This window comes from Oncorhynchus masou, chromosome 3, assembly GCF_036934945.1.
Source record: "Oncorhynchus masou masou isolate Uvic2021 chromosome 3, UVic_Omas_1.1, whole genome shotgun sequence".
Taxonomy (NCBI): domain Eukaryota; kingdom Metazoa; phylum Chordata; class Actinopteri; order Salmoniformes; family Salmonidae; genus Oncorhynchus; species Oncorhynchus masou.
The window spans coordinates 17,691,400-17,705,012 of NC_088214.1; the positions used below are offsets into that span (position 1 = coordinate 17,691,400).

Consider the following 13,613-nt stretch of genomic DNA (forward strand, 5'->3'; position numbering starts at 1 on the left):
GCCCAGCATAGCAGCAGCATCTTCAGGCCCAGCATAGCAGCAGCATCTTCAGGCCCAGCATAGCTTTGAACAGGAGGAGGAGTTTGGAATCCTAAGACCTTAACTTTCCTAACCATCTCTGCCAAAATGGTATTCCTTTCCAGTTCTGGTCTTTTGGAAAAGGGAGTTCCGCGCTGCACTGAGGGCAGCTGTATTCTCCTCAGCTTTGTTCAACCTGGTTCCAGCAGCCTTCAATATAGACCACCCAGCTAATATCTCTAGGGGTAACGTTACCCTGTAATGTTTGAATGTCCAGTTTTTCGTTATTCTCTCAATGTTAGCAATGACTTTTTGTTGCATGTTTTGGTATTAAAGTTAGAACATTCCCTTAAAGTCAAACATAACTTATCTAGAACATAGTTACAATGTTCTCAGAATATACAACAATAATGTTCTAGACACGTTCTGTCCGGTTTTCTGAGGATTGGAGAATATTTAATAATTTTCACATCAAACATACACAGAACATTGGTTGCCAAGTTCTCAGAATGTAAGATATTAAAGTCCTAGACATGTTTCATGGGTACGTTGCAAGAGCATTTCTGTGTATCAGTTGTCAGATATTAAAGTCCTAGACATGTTTCATGGGTACGTTGCAAGAGCATTTCTGTGTATCAGTTCTCAGGATGTAAGATATTAAAGTCCTAGACATGTTTCATGGGTACGTTGCAAGAGCATTTCTGTGTATCAGTTCTCAGGATGTAAGACATTAAAGTCCTAGACATGTTTCATGGGTACGTTGCAAGAGCATTTCTGTGTATCAGATCTCAGAGTGTCGGATATTAAAGTCCTAGACATGTTTCATGGGTACGTTGCAATAGCATTTCTGTGTATCAGTTCTCAGGATGTAAGATATTAAAGTCCTAGACATGTTTCATGGGTACGTTGCAAGAGCATTTCTGTGTATCAGTTCTCAGGATGTAAGACATTAAAGTCCTAGACATGTTTCATGGGTACGTTGCAAGAGCATTTCTGTGTATCAGATCTCAGAGTGTAGGATATTAAAGTCCTAGACATGTTTCATGGGTACGTTGCAAGAGCATTTCTGTGTATCAGTTCTCAGGATGTAAGATATTAAAGTCCTAGACATGTTTCATGGGTACGTTGCAAGAGCATTTCTGTGTATCAGTTCTCAGGATGTCGCCTGAATGTCCAAAGAATGTCCAATATCCCTTATTGGTACAGTGGTTAGGGTGTTTGTCATTGACCAAAGAGTGATCAAATAAAGATCCATCTGTATACAGAAAGCACTTTAAATTGCTGAAATAAATCAATGAAATCAATGATGAGCAAATAGTCAGATTAACTCATACCTGACATGGACATGGTGGTGTAGAGATCAGAGTACTGTGAACTAAGAGCATGTGAGTTCAAATCCCAGGTGAGTACATGTTTAATAATAATTAATGTCTGAATGAACATGCACAATGTAATCATGTATGCCAAATATGTAAGTTAAAAGCACTGTTTGTGAATATCCTTACCAACAGATTTTTTTATCAATGGTTCACTAATCAGGGCCTTGATTGGCTCAGCAACAGTGATGTGTTTAGCTGTTTTGGGCAGACACATACATGTTTATGAAACGTGTCTAGAACATTAATATCTTTCGTTCTAAGAACATGGCAACCATGTTCTGTGGATGTTGATGGAATACTCTCTTAACCCTCAGAAAACTGGACATGAATGGTCATGAAACGTTCCCATTAAACATGTCTATAACAATATCTTAAGTTCTGAGAACATGGTAACCACGTTCTGGGTGAGTTCTATTTGACATTAAGGGAATGATCTCTTGGAAAAATACCTTGCACATCCTATGAAAATGTTAGTTAAGGACCTAATGAGACTCTTAAGGGAACGTTCTCCTTTCTCCAGTGTTTGTTGTTAGCTGGGCATGCAGTAACTGTGTCCACAGGGGATAGCCACTTGATTTCCTAGCACATCTAGACACACTGGACAGAGAAGTTGATCTTGGTAGATGAGTTCCTCTGCCTGTGAGATTTCAGAGAGGGAGAGGGAGAGAACCGTATTGATTTCTTTTGATAGTGAAAATTTAGGAATTATGTTGTACTTCCTGGTTCAACCAGTAGTTACAGGTGTGGTTACTGTGTAACAAAGAAAAAGGAACTTCCGGCCCTGTTCGTGAGTGTGTGCGTGAGAGACAGTATGACATTTGTTCATGTCTATTTCTATCATGGCTGTTGAAGGAACTGGACCAAGGTGCAGCGTCGTGAGCGTACGTTTTCTCTTTATTAACTCAAAATGACACCGACTAAACAATACACAAACAACCCGTGAAGCTTCATGCTATGTGCCATCAAACAAAGTTAACTTCCCACCAAGATAGGTGGGGAAAAAAAGACACCTAAGTATGGTTCCCAATCAGAGACGATAGACAGCTGTCCCTGATTGGGAACCATACCAGGCCAAAACATATAGATAGAAAATCATAGAAACACAACACATAGAAATGCCCACCCCACTCCACCCCAACTTTTGCGCACTGCTGTGCTGTTGCCACGGAGGTTACTTGTGATACTTTTGATAAAAACATACCACAATAAATGTGTTTTAAAAACACACATGTCAGTGCTATTGATATTGCCCTTAATATGACAATTTCGAATCAACATAATGGGGATGTGATGACAGTCAAATTAGAGAATGGGGGAACAGGATAGACTTTTCCTCTAATTTCACAAAAAGGTATTTGCAGAATTTGCATTGAAATTATTGTACTTTGTTTTGCCAGCAAAATACAAATTCTAAAAACTCTACAGTAACTAAACTACTAAACTATACTTTAACTCTTCAGTAATAAACAAATACAAACTGGGGTGAGCGACATTTGAGACTATCAATTAACTTCACCATTAAACACATTTTCACACATGCTATTGCCTTTCTCTCAGCTGTTTCACTTTCATTCCATCTGGCACAATTTAACGAAGACTCCAAAACACATAAACTCAAAGCCAAGATAGAGGGGCTGAGTGAATGTGGTTTGGACTCTATGGAGCAGGGTCATTGTGTCAGAGACTCTGTAGAAACACAGACTTCCTGCCCTGTGATCCAGGTACACTCCTATCCTAGAGGAGGTTGAAGTGGGTATTCTTGTGGCCACGTTATTGTGCCAGATGGTACAACCTTTTCTGGAACAGAACAAACTCCAGGACTTGTCATTGCGTCCAAAGTGGGAGTCGTTGCCCTCTCCTCTCCTGGTCATCTCTTTGTACGCCACAGCCATGTTGATGCCACTCCCGCTCCACTCGGCTTCCCAGTAGCAGCGTCCTGACAGGGCCTCAGTACACAACACCTGGCTCCAGTGATCAAACCTCTCTGGGTGCTCCAGGCAGGAGTGGTCCCTGGCCCTCACTGTCACCACCTTGTTCTCCTCAGACACACTCAGGTCCCTGTGGGCTGTCCGGGGGTCCAGTGTGAGCTGACAGGAATCTACGAGGAAAGAAGATGAAGGGTATGAAAGGAGGAGTCAGTGTACTACACTATAAGAAAGGAACGGTAACAAGAAGATGAATGGATCCGTAGAGCACCGCCACAATGCAGATTTAGCCCTGAGCTAAGAGCAGATGCAGCGCTCTGGCTATTAATGGAGTTTAAACCGACTTACAGTATAAGAACTCTGGTCTGATCCGGGGCTCTGGACACTGCAGGAGTTTCACTGTGCCCGCTACAGAGGAATACGAATTAGACAGTGAAGAGTAGTAATGTTCCATAGAGAAAAAAAAATGTGTACTTTTAAAACAGCTTTATTGCAATATAGAGTGAATTACAGTAAAGTGTCCAGTCTCACCTGCCCTGGAGATTTTGGGCCATTCCCCTTTCAACAGGTCCTCCAATCTCTTCTGGAGTGCTGATACCGAGGCTCGAACTTGACCGAAATCCACCAGAGGAACCACTGTGATTCTGGGTGTGTCTGTGAGTTCAGTCGATTTAGAGATTGACTGGCAGTTCTAGAACCCAGGAGAGTGGAAGACAAAGTGTGGGACGGATTACAATATACACATAGAGTGGGGCAAAAAAGGTATTTAGTCAGCCACCAATTGTGCAAGTTCTCCCACTTAAAAAGATGAGAGGCCTGTAATTTTCATCATAGGTACACTTCAACTGTGACAGACAAAATGAGAAAAGAAAATCCAGAAAATCACATTGTAGGATTTTTTTATTAATTTATTTGCAAATTATGGTGGAAAATAAGTATTTGGTCACGTACAAACAAGCAAGATTTCTGCTTGTCACAGACCTGTAATTTCTTCTTTAAGAGGCTCCTCTGTCCTCCACTTGTTACCTGTATTAATGGCACCTGTTTGAACTTGTTATCAGTATAAAAGGCACCTGTCCACAACCTCAAACACTCCAAACTCCACTATGGCCAAGACCAAAGAGCTGTCAAAGGACACCAGAAACAAAATTGTAGACCTGCACCAGGCTGGGAAGACTGAATCTGCAATAGGTAAGCAGCTTGGTTTGAATAAATCAACTGTGGGAGCAATTATTAGGAAATGGAAGACATACAAGACCACTGATAATCTCCCTCGATCTGAGGCTCCACGCAAGATCTCACCCCTTGGGGTCAAAATGATCACAAGAACGGTGAGCAAAAATCCCAGAACCACACGGGGGGACCTAGTGAATGACCTGCAGAGAGCTGGGACCATAGTAACAAAGCCTACCATCAGTAACACTACGCCGCCAGGGACTCAAATCCTGCAGTGCCAGATGTGCCCCGCTGCTTAAGCCAGTACATGTCCAGGCCTGTCTGAAGTTTGCTAGAGAGCATCTGGATGATCCAGAAGAAGATTGGGAGAATGTCATATGGTCAGATCAAACCAAAATAGAACTTTTTGGTAAAAACCCAACTCGTCGTGTTTGGAGGACAAAGAATGCTGAGTTGCATCCAAAGAACACCATACCTAATGTGAAGCATGGGGGTGGAAACACCATGCTTTGGGGCTGTTTTTCTGCAAAGGGACCAGGACGACTGATCCGTGTAAAGGAAAGAATGAATGGGGCCATGTATCATGAGATTTTGAGTGAAAACCTCCTTCCATCAGCAAGGGCATTGAAGATGAAACGTGGCTGGGTCTTTCAGCATGACAATGATCCCAAACACACCGCCCGGGCAACGAAAGAGTGGCTTCGTAAGAAGCATTTCAAGGACCTGGAGTGGCCTAGCCAGTCTCCAGATCTCAACCCCATAGAAAATCTTTAGAGGGAGTTGAAAGTCTGTGTTGCCCAGCAACAGCCCCAAAACATCACTGTTCTAGAGGAGATCTGCATGGAGGAATTCCCCAAAATACCAGCAACAGTGTGTGAGAAACCTTGTGAAGACTTACAGAAAACATTTGACCTCTGTCATTGCCAACAAAGGGTATATAACAAAGTATTGAGATAAACTTTTGTTATTGACCAAATACTTATTTTCCACCATAATTTGCAAATATATTAATTAAAAATCCTACAATGTGATATTCTGGATTTTTTTCCCCTCATTTGTCTGTCTGTCATAGTTGAAGTGTACCTATGATGAAAATTACAGGCCTCTCATCTTTTTAAGTGGGAGACCTTGCACAATTGGTGGCTGACTAAATACTTTTTTGCCCCACTGAAAATAAAAACACTGGACACCTTAATTATCCTGAAACCAGAGCAGCAGTGATGCTACCTGTAGAAAATAGATATGATCCTCTGTGTGTGAAAGCTGCTCCAGCTCACAGTCTTTCTTCCTCAGCTCAGCCACCTCCTGCTCCAGTCTCAGTATGAGCCCTTCAGTCTGACTCACTGCAGTCTTCTCCTGGGCTCTGATCAGCTCTCTCACCTCACAGCACCTTCTCTCTATGGAGCAGATCAGCTCAGTAAAGATCTTCTGGCTGTCCTCCACTGCTGTCCGTGCAGAGTGCTAGTGGGAGACAGAGTGTGGTCAAGATATAACATTTAGCCAAGTATGAACAAACTCCCAAATCCTCCCCCATCCACTAAAATATTAGCTTATTAATACTTGAAAGTCGCTTCAGACTTGGCCATGGCTGCCATTGCTCTACGGATCGCCACAGTGCATCACCTTCAGTGATTGCAGAGCCTGTCTCAGATCCAGCAGTTCCTTTTCTTTGGCTTGCATTCTCAGTTTGCATTTCTTCCTCGTCTTCCCCAGCTGCCTCTGCAGGGACAAGGACACACCCACAAGCCTATCTTAGTAAATATTTGGGGCTCATATAAATAAGCAGGCTATTGATCTTATGGTCGTTCATTGTGTCAAATTGAATATTTAGCTGATGAAAGCTGTGAGGTTGTTTAGTCTCCATAACACTCAACATACATTATTTTTTTCATTTTTACATTCCACATTCCTCAAATGAAAAAAAGCCTACAATCTATAACCTGTAACAGCTAGGCTATTGATGAAGGGAAAATGTAGCCTTCCCTTAAGAGAATCATGTTACACATTGGCACATCATCTCAGTCAGATAGTCAAAAGAGATGAAGAGGTTTTGCATGTGGAAACATAGTGTATGGTGCCACATTCAAAGCAACTGACTGAACCAATGACAGGCACCTGACACACCTTATTCAGGATAGGATAACTGCCTCAGACCCCTGGTTACATATAGGCAGGTGTCAGATACAGAGTTATCATTTGAATTTGGGAAAGGAAGTTCTATTGATAGAAATGTACCTCTAACCTTTAGATTTTATGGCCTCAACTCTGATCATTATCAGGGAAATGTTCACATTGTTCAAATGATATCCATCACTCCCAGTATAGAGGGCACCAAACATACCACTTCCTTATAGTTACCAGTCATAGGAATGGGCATAGGTATTCTTAATGCACATTACATACTTTCAGAAATGTACATATTCTGTCATGGTTAAACAACTGAGTTTGAAGGACAATGTTGTTTTTCGGTCCTTACCAGTTTCTTGGTGCTTTCTGCTGCAGCTGAGACGGTAGCATGGCTCTTGTGTTCATCCATCACACACAGCAGACAGACACACTGCTGATCAGTACGACAGTAGATCTCCAGTAGTCTATCGTGATGAGAGCAGATCCGCCCCTGCAGTGGCATGGTGGCTTCAACCAGGGTATGCTTCTTGAGGGCAGGAGATTCGTTGTGAGTGTGGAGGTGAGCTGCACAGTAAGAGGCCAGACATACCAAGCAGGATCTGGTGGCTTTGATCTGACCACCGAGGCAGATATCACACGCCACATCTCCAGCTTCAGCATACCGGCAGCGTTGACCAGAGGGTACAGCTTGGAGTCCTCCTGTATTCAGTTTCTCCACCATCTCAGCCAAAATTATGTTTCTCTTCAGAATTGGTCTTGGAGTGAAGGTCTGTCTGCACTGAGGACAGCTGAAGATGTAAGAGGAGGAATCTTCACCCCAGCAGGCCCTGATACAGCCCATACAGTAGCGGTGTCCACAGGGAAGAGCTACTGGCTCCTTCAGTATCTCCAGACAAATTGAGCAGCACAATTGCTTTCTATCCAGAGGACCTGTTTGTGCCATTCTTTACCACAGAGACAGGGGGAGATTGTATAAGCTTCTCTGGAGCCACCTGTGGCATCCCTTTTATAAACCTACATACTGTATACAAAGCAGCAACCCACAACCACACCTCCCAGATCGGTTTGGTGTGTGTGTGTGTGTGTGTGTGTGCGCACATTTGAGAGAGAGAGAGAGAGAGAGAGATCAAGAACACCTAAGTGTTAGTTTATTTTCTTCAATTAACAAGGACAAAGACAGATATACATAGGCTATAATTCAGGTATCATCAACTACATTCAGCCAGACTGTAGACTTCAAATTGACTGCAAGAAGCCCAAACAGATAACATTTGACCCAAACATAATAATTGTATACACAGCTAAGTTTCAAATCACATTACTCACTCTGTTATGAGTGGAAATAATTTTGAAACAGATTCCCAAAATGTAAAAAAATAGTTGAAGTTGATTTGCTGGTGTTTTTAGTCCTTTATGTCAAATCGTTTAAATTTGGTGTGGGGGGGGGGGTTGCTCAAAAAACTTGGGGGCTAAATAAAATGACCCGTGGGCCCCCAGTTGACAAACCCTGCTATAATTTATCACATTGCTTTTACTGAACACTGGATTGTATGTTCCCATAACACTGATGTGGTACACACAGTCTCAACAAGCACAGCGGGAAAAAAACGTCATGTTTAGTAACAGCAGGAAGTAGTGAGGATGATGCAGCAAATGGATGTCTCCCTCTCTGACAAAGTGGACATTCTCATCCACAAGAGCAGACTGTTACAGAAGTACAAAGCAATGGGCCAGATTAAGAATAATACATTTTCCTAACAACGTTTTGTTTTTAATCTAAGATGTTGTTTTTTGGAGACGTCATAGCCTACAGAGAACAGGTTATAACAAACACATAAGTGTCAAACAGTAATTGTTCATTACACAGTGAGTTTTAATTCAGTTACCGTATGCATATATTATTTCAACATACAATATACTCCTGACATGTAGCTTGGCAGAATATGAAAATATAAACATTTAAAAAAAGGGTAAAAACAGGAATGTAAAATTAGCAAAAAACCCTACACTAACAGAGTATATCTTTACATGAATTCAAAAAATGTGTTCTACTTCATGTCTTGAAAACATTTGGAGCAGTGTACCAATCTCCTAGGAATTACTTCGGGGTTTACTTCTATCTATTCTATTACTTCTATCCCTTCGTAACTCGTCTTAAACAAACTAGGAAGGTGTGAGTTGTTCTGTAAAATCTACCTACAGTTTTCCATAATGTAAAAAGTCATGCTTATTAAAAGACCATTGAAAGTTGTAAGACTTTACATGATCTATAGTAATGTCAACATACTCAGCAGATCCATCCTGTCTTTGGAATACTACATTTATGTGTCAGATAATCAGAGCTCAAACTTAGAAAACATCTGTTCCATCTGATCATAGTTCTTGGGTCCATAAAATCATTGTGTAAGGACTTTTCCTTTTGCATGAAATAAGAAATAATTTAGTCTTTCTCTATGTGAGGAGGTGACTAATGGCTTAACATTGATATATAAATGACACAAAATACAGTAAGCAGTTTCTTTGTTTCTCCCTCTTTCTTCACCTCTTCATTTCTACTCCTCAACCTCTCTTTCCATCCTACTCAAAATCAACTACCTCTTCTCGTTCTTCCCCTCTATGCCTTTTGCTCACACAGTAATAAACACCAGTCGGGCAGAGTAGATCAGGTCTGCCAGGTAGAGCACAAAGTTGACTGCAGTGAGCACAGCCACAGCCATCTTCTTGTCCCATGAACACAGCCCTTGACTGTTACCACAGAAAGTGGGCCTGGAGGAAGTGCCCCCGTGCTCCTTGTCAAATGTAAAAATGGGCCAGACGATGGTAGCGGAGAGGTACATGATGACAGCCAGTAGGGCGTAGGCAGACAGGAAGCGGGCGAAGGGGAAAGGCAGGCAGCCAGTGCACTCGCAGATACACAGCACAATGATGGCCGCCGACAGGATGAAACAGATGCAGTAGACGGCCAGGCACCACCTCAGTGCAGCATGAGAGTTGTAGGACACCGGGTCGCTGATGAAGACAAAGATGACGCAGGCCACGAAGGTTTCACACACCTTCAGCAGACCCGGGGCGGTGGCCATGTAACCTGCTACCTCACCTGGCCGGGCTTTGCTGATGCTCACCTCACTCATGTAAGCGATGGTGGCCAGGCAGGAGAAGACGGTGGCCACGATGCGGTAGTTATGAGTCTCGTTGCGGGAGGTCTGGCCCTTGAGGAAATAGAGGGGGAAGATGATGGAGGCAGAGAGGCAGAGCAGGGAGGCATAGCAGGCGAAGGTGATGGGGAAGTTTTTCCAGGAGACGGGGGCACGGGTCTGCAGGCCAAACAGCTCTACCAGCAACACCAGCAGAGTCCCAGCGAAGCTGAAGGCCCAGCAGAACACACACCAGTCCCCTGTACCGTGCTTGAGCTCAGCCCCATGGATGGTCACAGAAAAAGCCACACAGGAGAAGACCAGAGCACACAAACGCACCCAGAACAGGGGATTGGAGTGCACCACCACTATCGGCATGATGAGATATGGATGATGCTTGACAACTAGGACGGGTTAGACTGAAGGGCTGAATTGGCCAGAGATGGAGGTGTTTCTGTGAAATACCCTAGGCCTACAGTTATTGGTGCATCTGTGGCAGAAGGATCTATAAGGAGACACAGAATAGAGAGCAGCTGTCAGTAACAAAGAACAAATTGACAGCATGCATTCATATTTTTTTAAATCTCAAAGCAAGTATTGATTCCATTATGATTTTCAATGAACATTCTTGATGAGATATCATATTTGGACTCATGAGGGCAACAGTAGCAATGTGTCATTATCTCCATCTCAACATGAAAGTTAAAAATAAAATAAAAATCCTATTTTGATACCTTGTACAAGGAGAATCAAAAGTATGGATTCTCTTCAGTTTTATACTCTGTGAGAGTGCTTTATCAGCTGAGGGATTCCTGTTCTGTGAGTCAGTGAGTCCGTGTCACTGGACATTCCTTCACCCCCCCCCTTTCAGACAGATGTGGTGCTGAGACCTCTACCCGACCTCTCAGCCAATCTGTCATCAGCCTCTGCGGAAGGGCCTCATCCACTAACAGTCCCAACATCCAGAGACTCTCAGGGCTGCTCCCTCCCACTATCCCCCACAAGTAATAGTGAGTCCATGTTCCCAGTTTACATACTGTTGAAGGACTCATAAACAGAGACACATGTTTACATTAATAAAATAAGTTGTTCAAACAGCAGGGGACAGAGAGTGGGGGAGGGATATGGAGAGAGAAAGAGAGGAACAGACAGATGAATTAAGATTTGAAAAATGGACAAACTCAAAGTGAGAGTGACCAAAACAGTCAGGCAGAAACGGCTAGCTGAAGTACGAGGAGAAAAAAAAGGAAAAATGGGGAAAGCCCTGTGCCTTAACCTCAGAAGGACACATTTTAAACATGAGGAAAGCCCTGTGCCTTAACCTCAGGACACATTTTAAACATGAGGAAAGCCCTGTGCCTTAACCTCAGAAGGACACATTTTAAACATGAGGAATAGCAGAGCAGTGAGTCACCTCCCTCCCTCTCTGCCCCTCCCTTGTTCTCCATTTCTCTTCCCCGTAAGATTTTCCAACTCGTTGATTTATCCCAGATGTGTAGACTGCTGCCGAACTGCAAACTGGGTCAAAAGTGCCAAGTCCCTTCTCTCTCTCTCACACACACACACACACACACACTAGAAAAACCATATGGAAGGCAGTAATGGAAAATCCATCCCCTCCCTGCCATTACTTGAATGTTAGGAAAATTGGTAAAAGACCATAAAGTCCCTACATGGAAGCCACCTTATAAGGGGTGGCATGGAAAAGACTAGGTTATCATCCAAACAGAGGGACTTCCCTTTAAAGATACACTCACAGTCCCACACAGCCTGGGCAGGAGAGAAAACAGGATATTAGTCAAATTATCTCCCTCCCTCCCTCACACACACACCACACACACACACTTGAGGGTGAGGAGACTCAGTGTTTGTTTGCAGCCAGGGTCACGAGTGTTGTTATGACAACATGGTTAACTCGATTTCACCCATAATTCAGTTAAAGAGCTATGGGCTCCCAGGCTGGAGATGTTCACATGTTTCATCATGCTCCATAGTTCAGCTGCAATAATAAGGGGAACTATTTGCTTCCACGTGTTCTGATCAATAGTAGACTATATTCACACAAAATACACTAATAAAATGTATGTATATGTACAGTTGAAGTCGGAAGTTTACATAAACTGAGTTTAAATGTATTTGGCTAAGGTGTTTCACAATCCCTGACACTCAATCCTAGTAGAAATTCCCTGTTTTAGGTCAGTTAGGATCACCACTTTATTTTAAGAATGTGAAATGTCAGAATTAATAGAAGAGAGAATGAATTATTTCAGCTTTTATTTATTTCATCACATTCTCAGTGGGTCAGAAGTTTACATACACAATTAGTATTTGGTAGCATTGCCTTAGATTGTTTAACTTGGGTCAAATGTTACGGGTAGCCTTCCACAAGCTTCCCACAATAAGTTGGGTGAATTTTGGCCCATTCCTCCTGACAGAGCTGGTGTAACTGAGTCAGGTTTGTAGGCCTCCTTGCTCGCGCACTCTTTTCTGCCCACAAATTTTCTATAGGATTGAGGTCAGGGCTTTGTGATGGCCACTCCAATACCTTAACTTTGTTGTCCTTAAGCCATTTTGCCACAACTTTGGAAGTGTGCTTGGGGTCATGACCCATTTGCGACCAAGCTTTAACTTCCTGTCTTGAGATGTTGCTTCAATATATCCACAATCTTTCATCATGATGCCATTCATTTTGTGAAGTGCACCAGTCCGTCCTGCAGCAAAGCACCCCACAACATGATGCTGCCACCCCCGTGCTTCACGGTTGGGATGGTGTTCCCTCGGCTTGCAAGCCTCCCCCTTTTACCTCCAAACATAACAATGGTCATTATGGCCAAACAGTTCTATTTCTGTTTCATCAGACCAGAGGACATTTCTCCAAAAAGTACGATCTTTGGACACCTACTCATTCCAGGGTTTTTCTTTATTTTTACTATTTTCTACATTGTACAATAATAGCGAAGACATCAAAACTATGAAATAACCCATATGGAATAATGTAGTAAGCAAAACAAAAAAAGTGTTATAACAAATCTCAAATATTTGAGATTTGAGATTTTTCAAAGTAGCCACCCTTTGCCTTGATGACAGCTTTGCACTTTCTTGGCATTTTCTCAACCAGCTTCATGAAGTAGTCACCTGGAATGCATTTAAATTAACAGGTGGGCCTTAAAAGTTCATTTGTGGAATTTGTTTCCTTCTTAATGTGTTCAAGCCAATCAACTGTGTTGTGACAAGGTAGGGTTGGTTCACAGAAGACAGCCTTATTTGGTAAAAGACCAAGTACATAACATGGCAAGAACAGCTCAAATTTGCAAAGAGAAACGTCAGTCCATCATTACTTTAAGACATGAAGGTCAGTCAAAGCGGCAGTTGCAAAAACCATCAAGCACTATGATGAAACTGGCTCTCACGAGGACCACCACAGGAAAGAAAGACCCAGAGGATAAGTTCATTAGAGTTACCAGCCTCAGAAATTGCAGCCCAAATACATGCTTCACAGAGTTCAAGTAACGCGACACAGCTCAACATCAACTGTTCAGAGGAGACTGCGTGAATCAGGCCTTCATGGTTAAATTGCTGCAAAGAAACCACTACTAAATGACACCAATAATAAGAAGAGACTTTCTTGGGCCAAGGAATTTGAGCAATGGACATTAGACCGGTGGAAATCTGTCCTTTGGTCTGATGACTTTAAATTTGAGATTTTTGGTGTAGTTCCCACCATGAAGCATGGAGGAAGAGGTGTGATGGTGCTTTCATGGTGACACCATCAGTGATTTATTTAGAATTCAAGGCACACTTAAACAGCATGGCTACCACAGCATTCTGTGGTGATATGCCATCTCATCTGGTTT

At 42.7% G+C, this 13,613-nt stretch overlaps 2 protein-coding genes across 3 annotated transcripts in view; both read right to left on the minus strand.

Annotated features, from left to right (window-relative positions):
- Nucleotides 1-2,272: 2,272 nt before the first annotated feature.
- ftr66 (finTRIM family, member 66) lies at nucleotides 2,273-7,672 on the minus strand. Of its 2 annotated transcripts, none has more exons than XM_064933199.1 (6): nucleotides 6,975-7,672; nucleotides 6,122-6,217; nucleotides 5,879-5,959; nucleotides 3,854-4,013; nucleotides 3,671-3,730; nucleotides 2,273-3,495 (listed from the first exon to the last, which is right to left on the minus strand). In XM_064933199.1, the coding sequence occupies exons 1-6, from the start codon at nucleotides 7,566-7,568 to the stop codon at nucleotides 2,966-2,968; spliced, it is 1,521 nt and encodes a 506-aa protein (XP_064789271.1). In that variant the 5' UTR covers nucleotides 7,569-7,672; the 3' UTR covers nucleotides 2,273-2,965. The 2 variants fall into 2 exon arrangements, with proteins under 2 accessions (XP_064789271.1, XP_064789264.1); XM_064933192.1 differs by having other exon boundaries at nucleotides 5,726-5,959.
- A 73-nt stretch (nucleotides 7,673-7,745) lies between these two features.
- Nucleotides 7,746-13,613, minus strand: part of myadmb (myeloid associated differentiation marker b) — a 7,741-nt gene continuing 1,873 nt past the window's right edge. Inside the window, exon 2 of the mRNA XM_064933208.1 lies at nucleotides 7,746-10,264. Coding sequence (XP_064789280.1) covers nucleotides 9,253-10,137 — 885 coding nt within the window. The 5' untranslated portion in view covers nucleotides 10,138-10,264 and the 3' untranslated portion in view covers nucleotides 7,746-9,252. The remainder of the gene's footprint in view (nucleotides 10,265-13,613) is intronic.

Coding starts and splice junctions, on each gene's coding strand:
- ftr66 (XM_064933192.1), bottom strand. CDS start 7,568: ATGGCACAAACAGGTCCTCTGGATAGAAAGCAATTGTGCTGCTCAATT. Junction 5,960..6,121: donor AGGCTCTGCAATCACTGAAG/GTGATGCACTGT, acceptor GTCTCCCACTAG/CACTCTGCACGGACAGCAGT. Junction 4,014..5,725: donor ATCATATCTATTTTCTACAG/GTAGCATCACTG, acceptor CCTGGGTTCTAG/AACTGCCAGTCAATCTCTAA.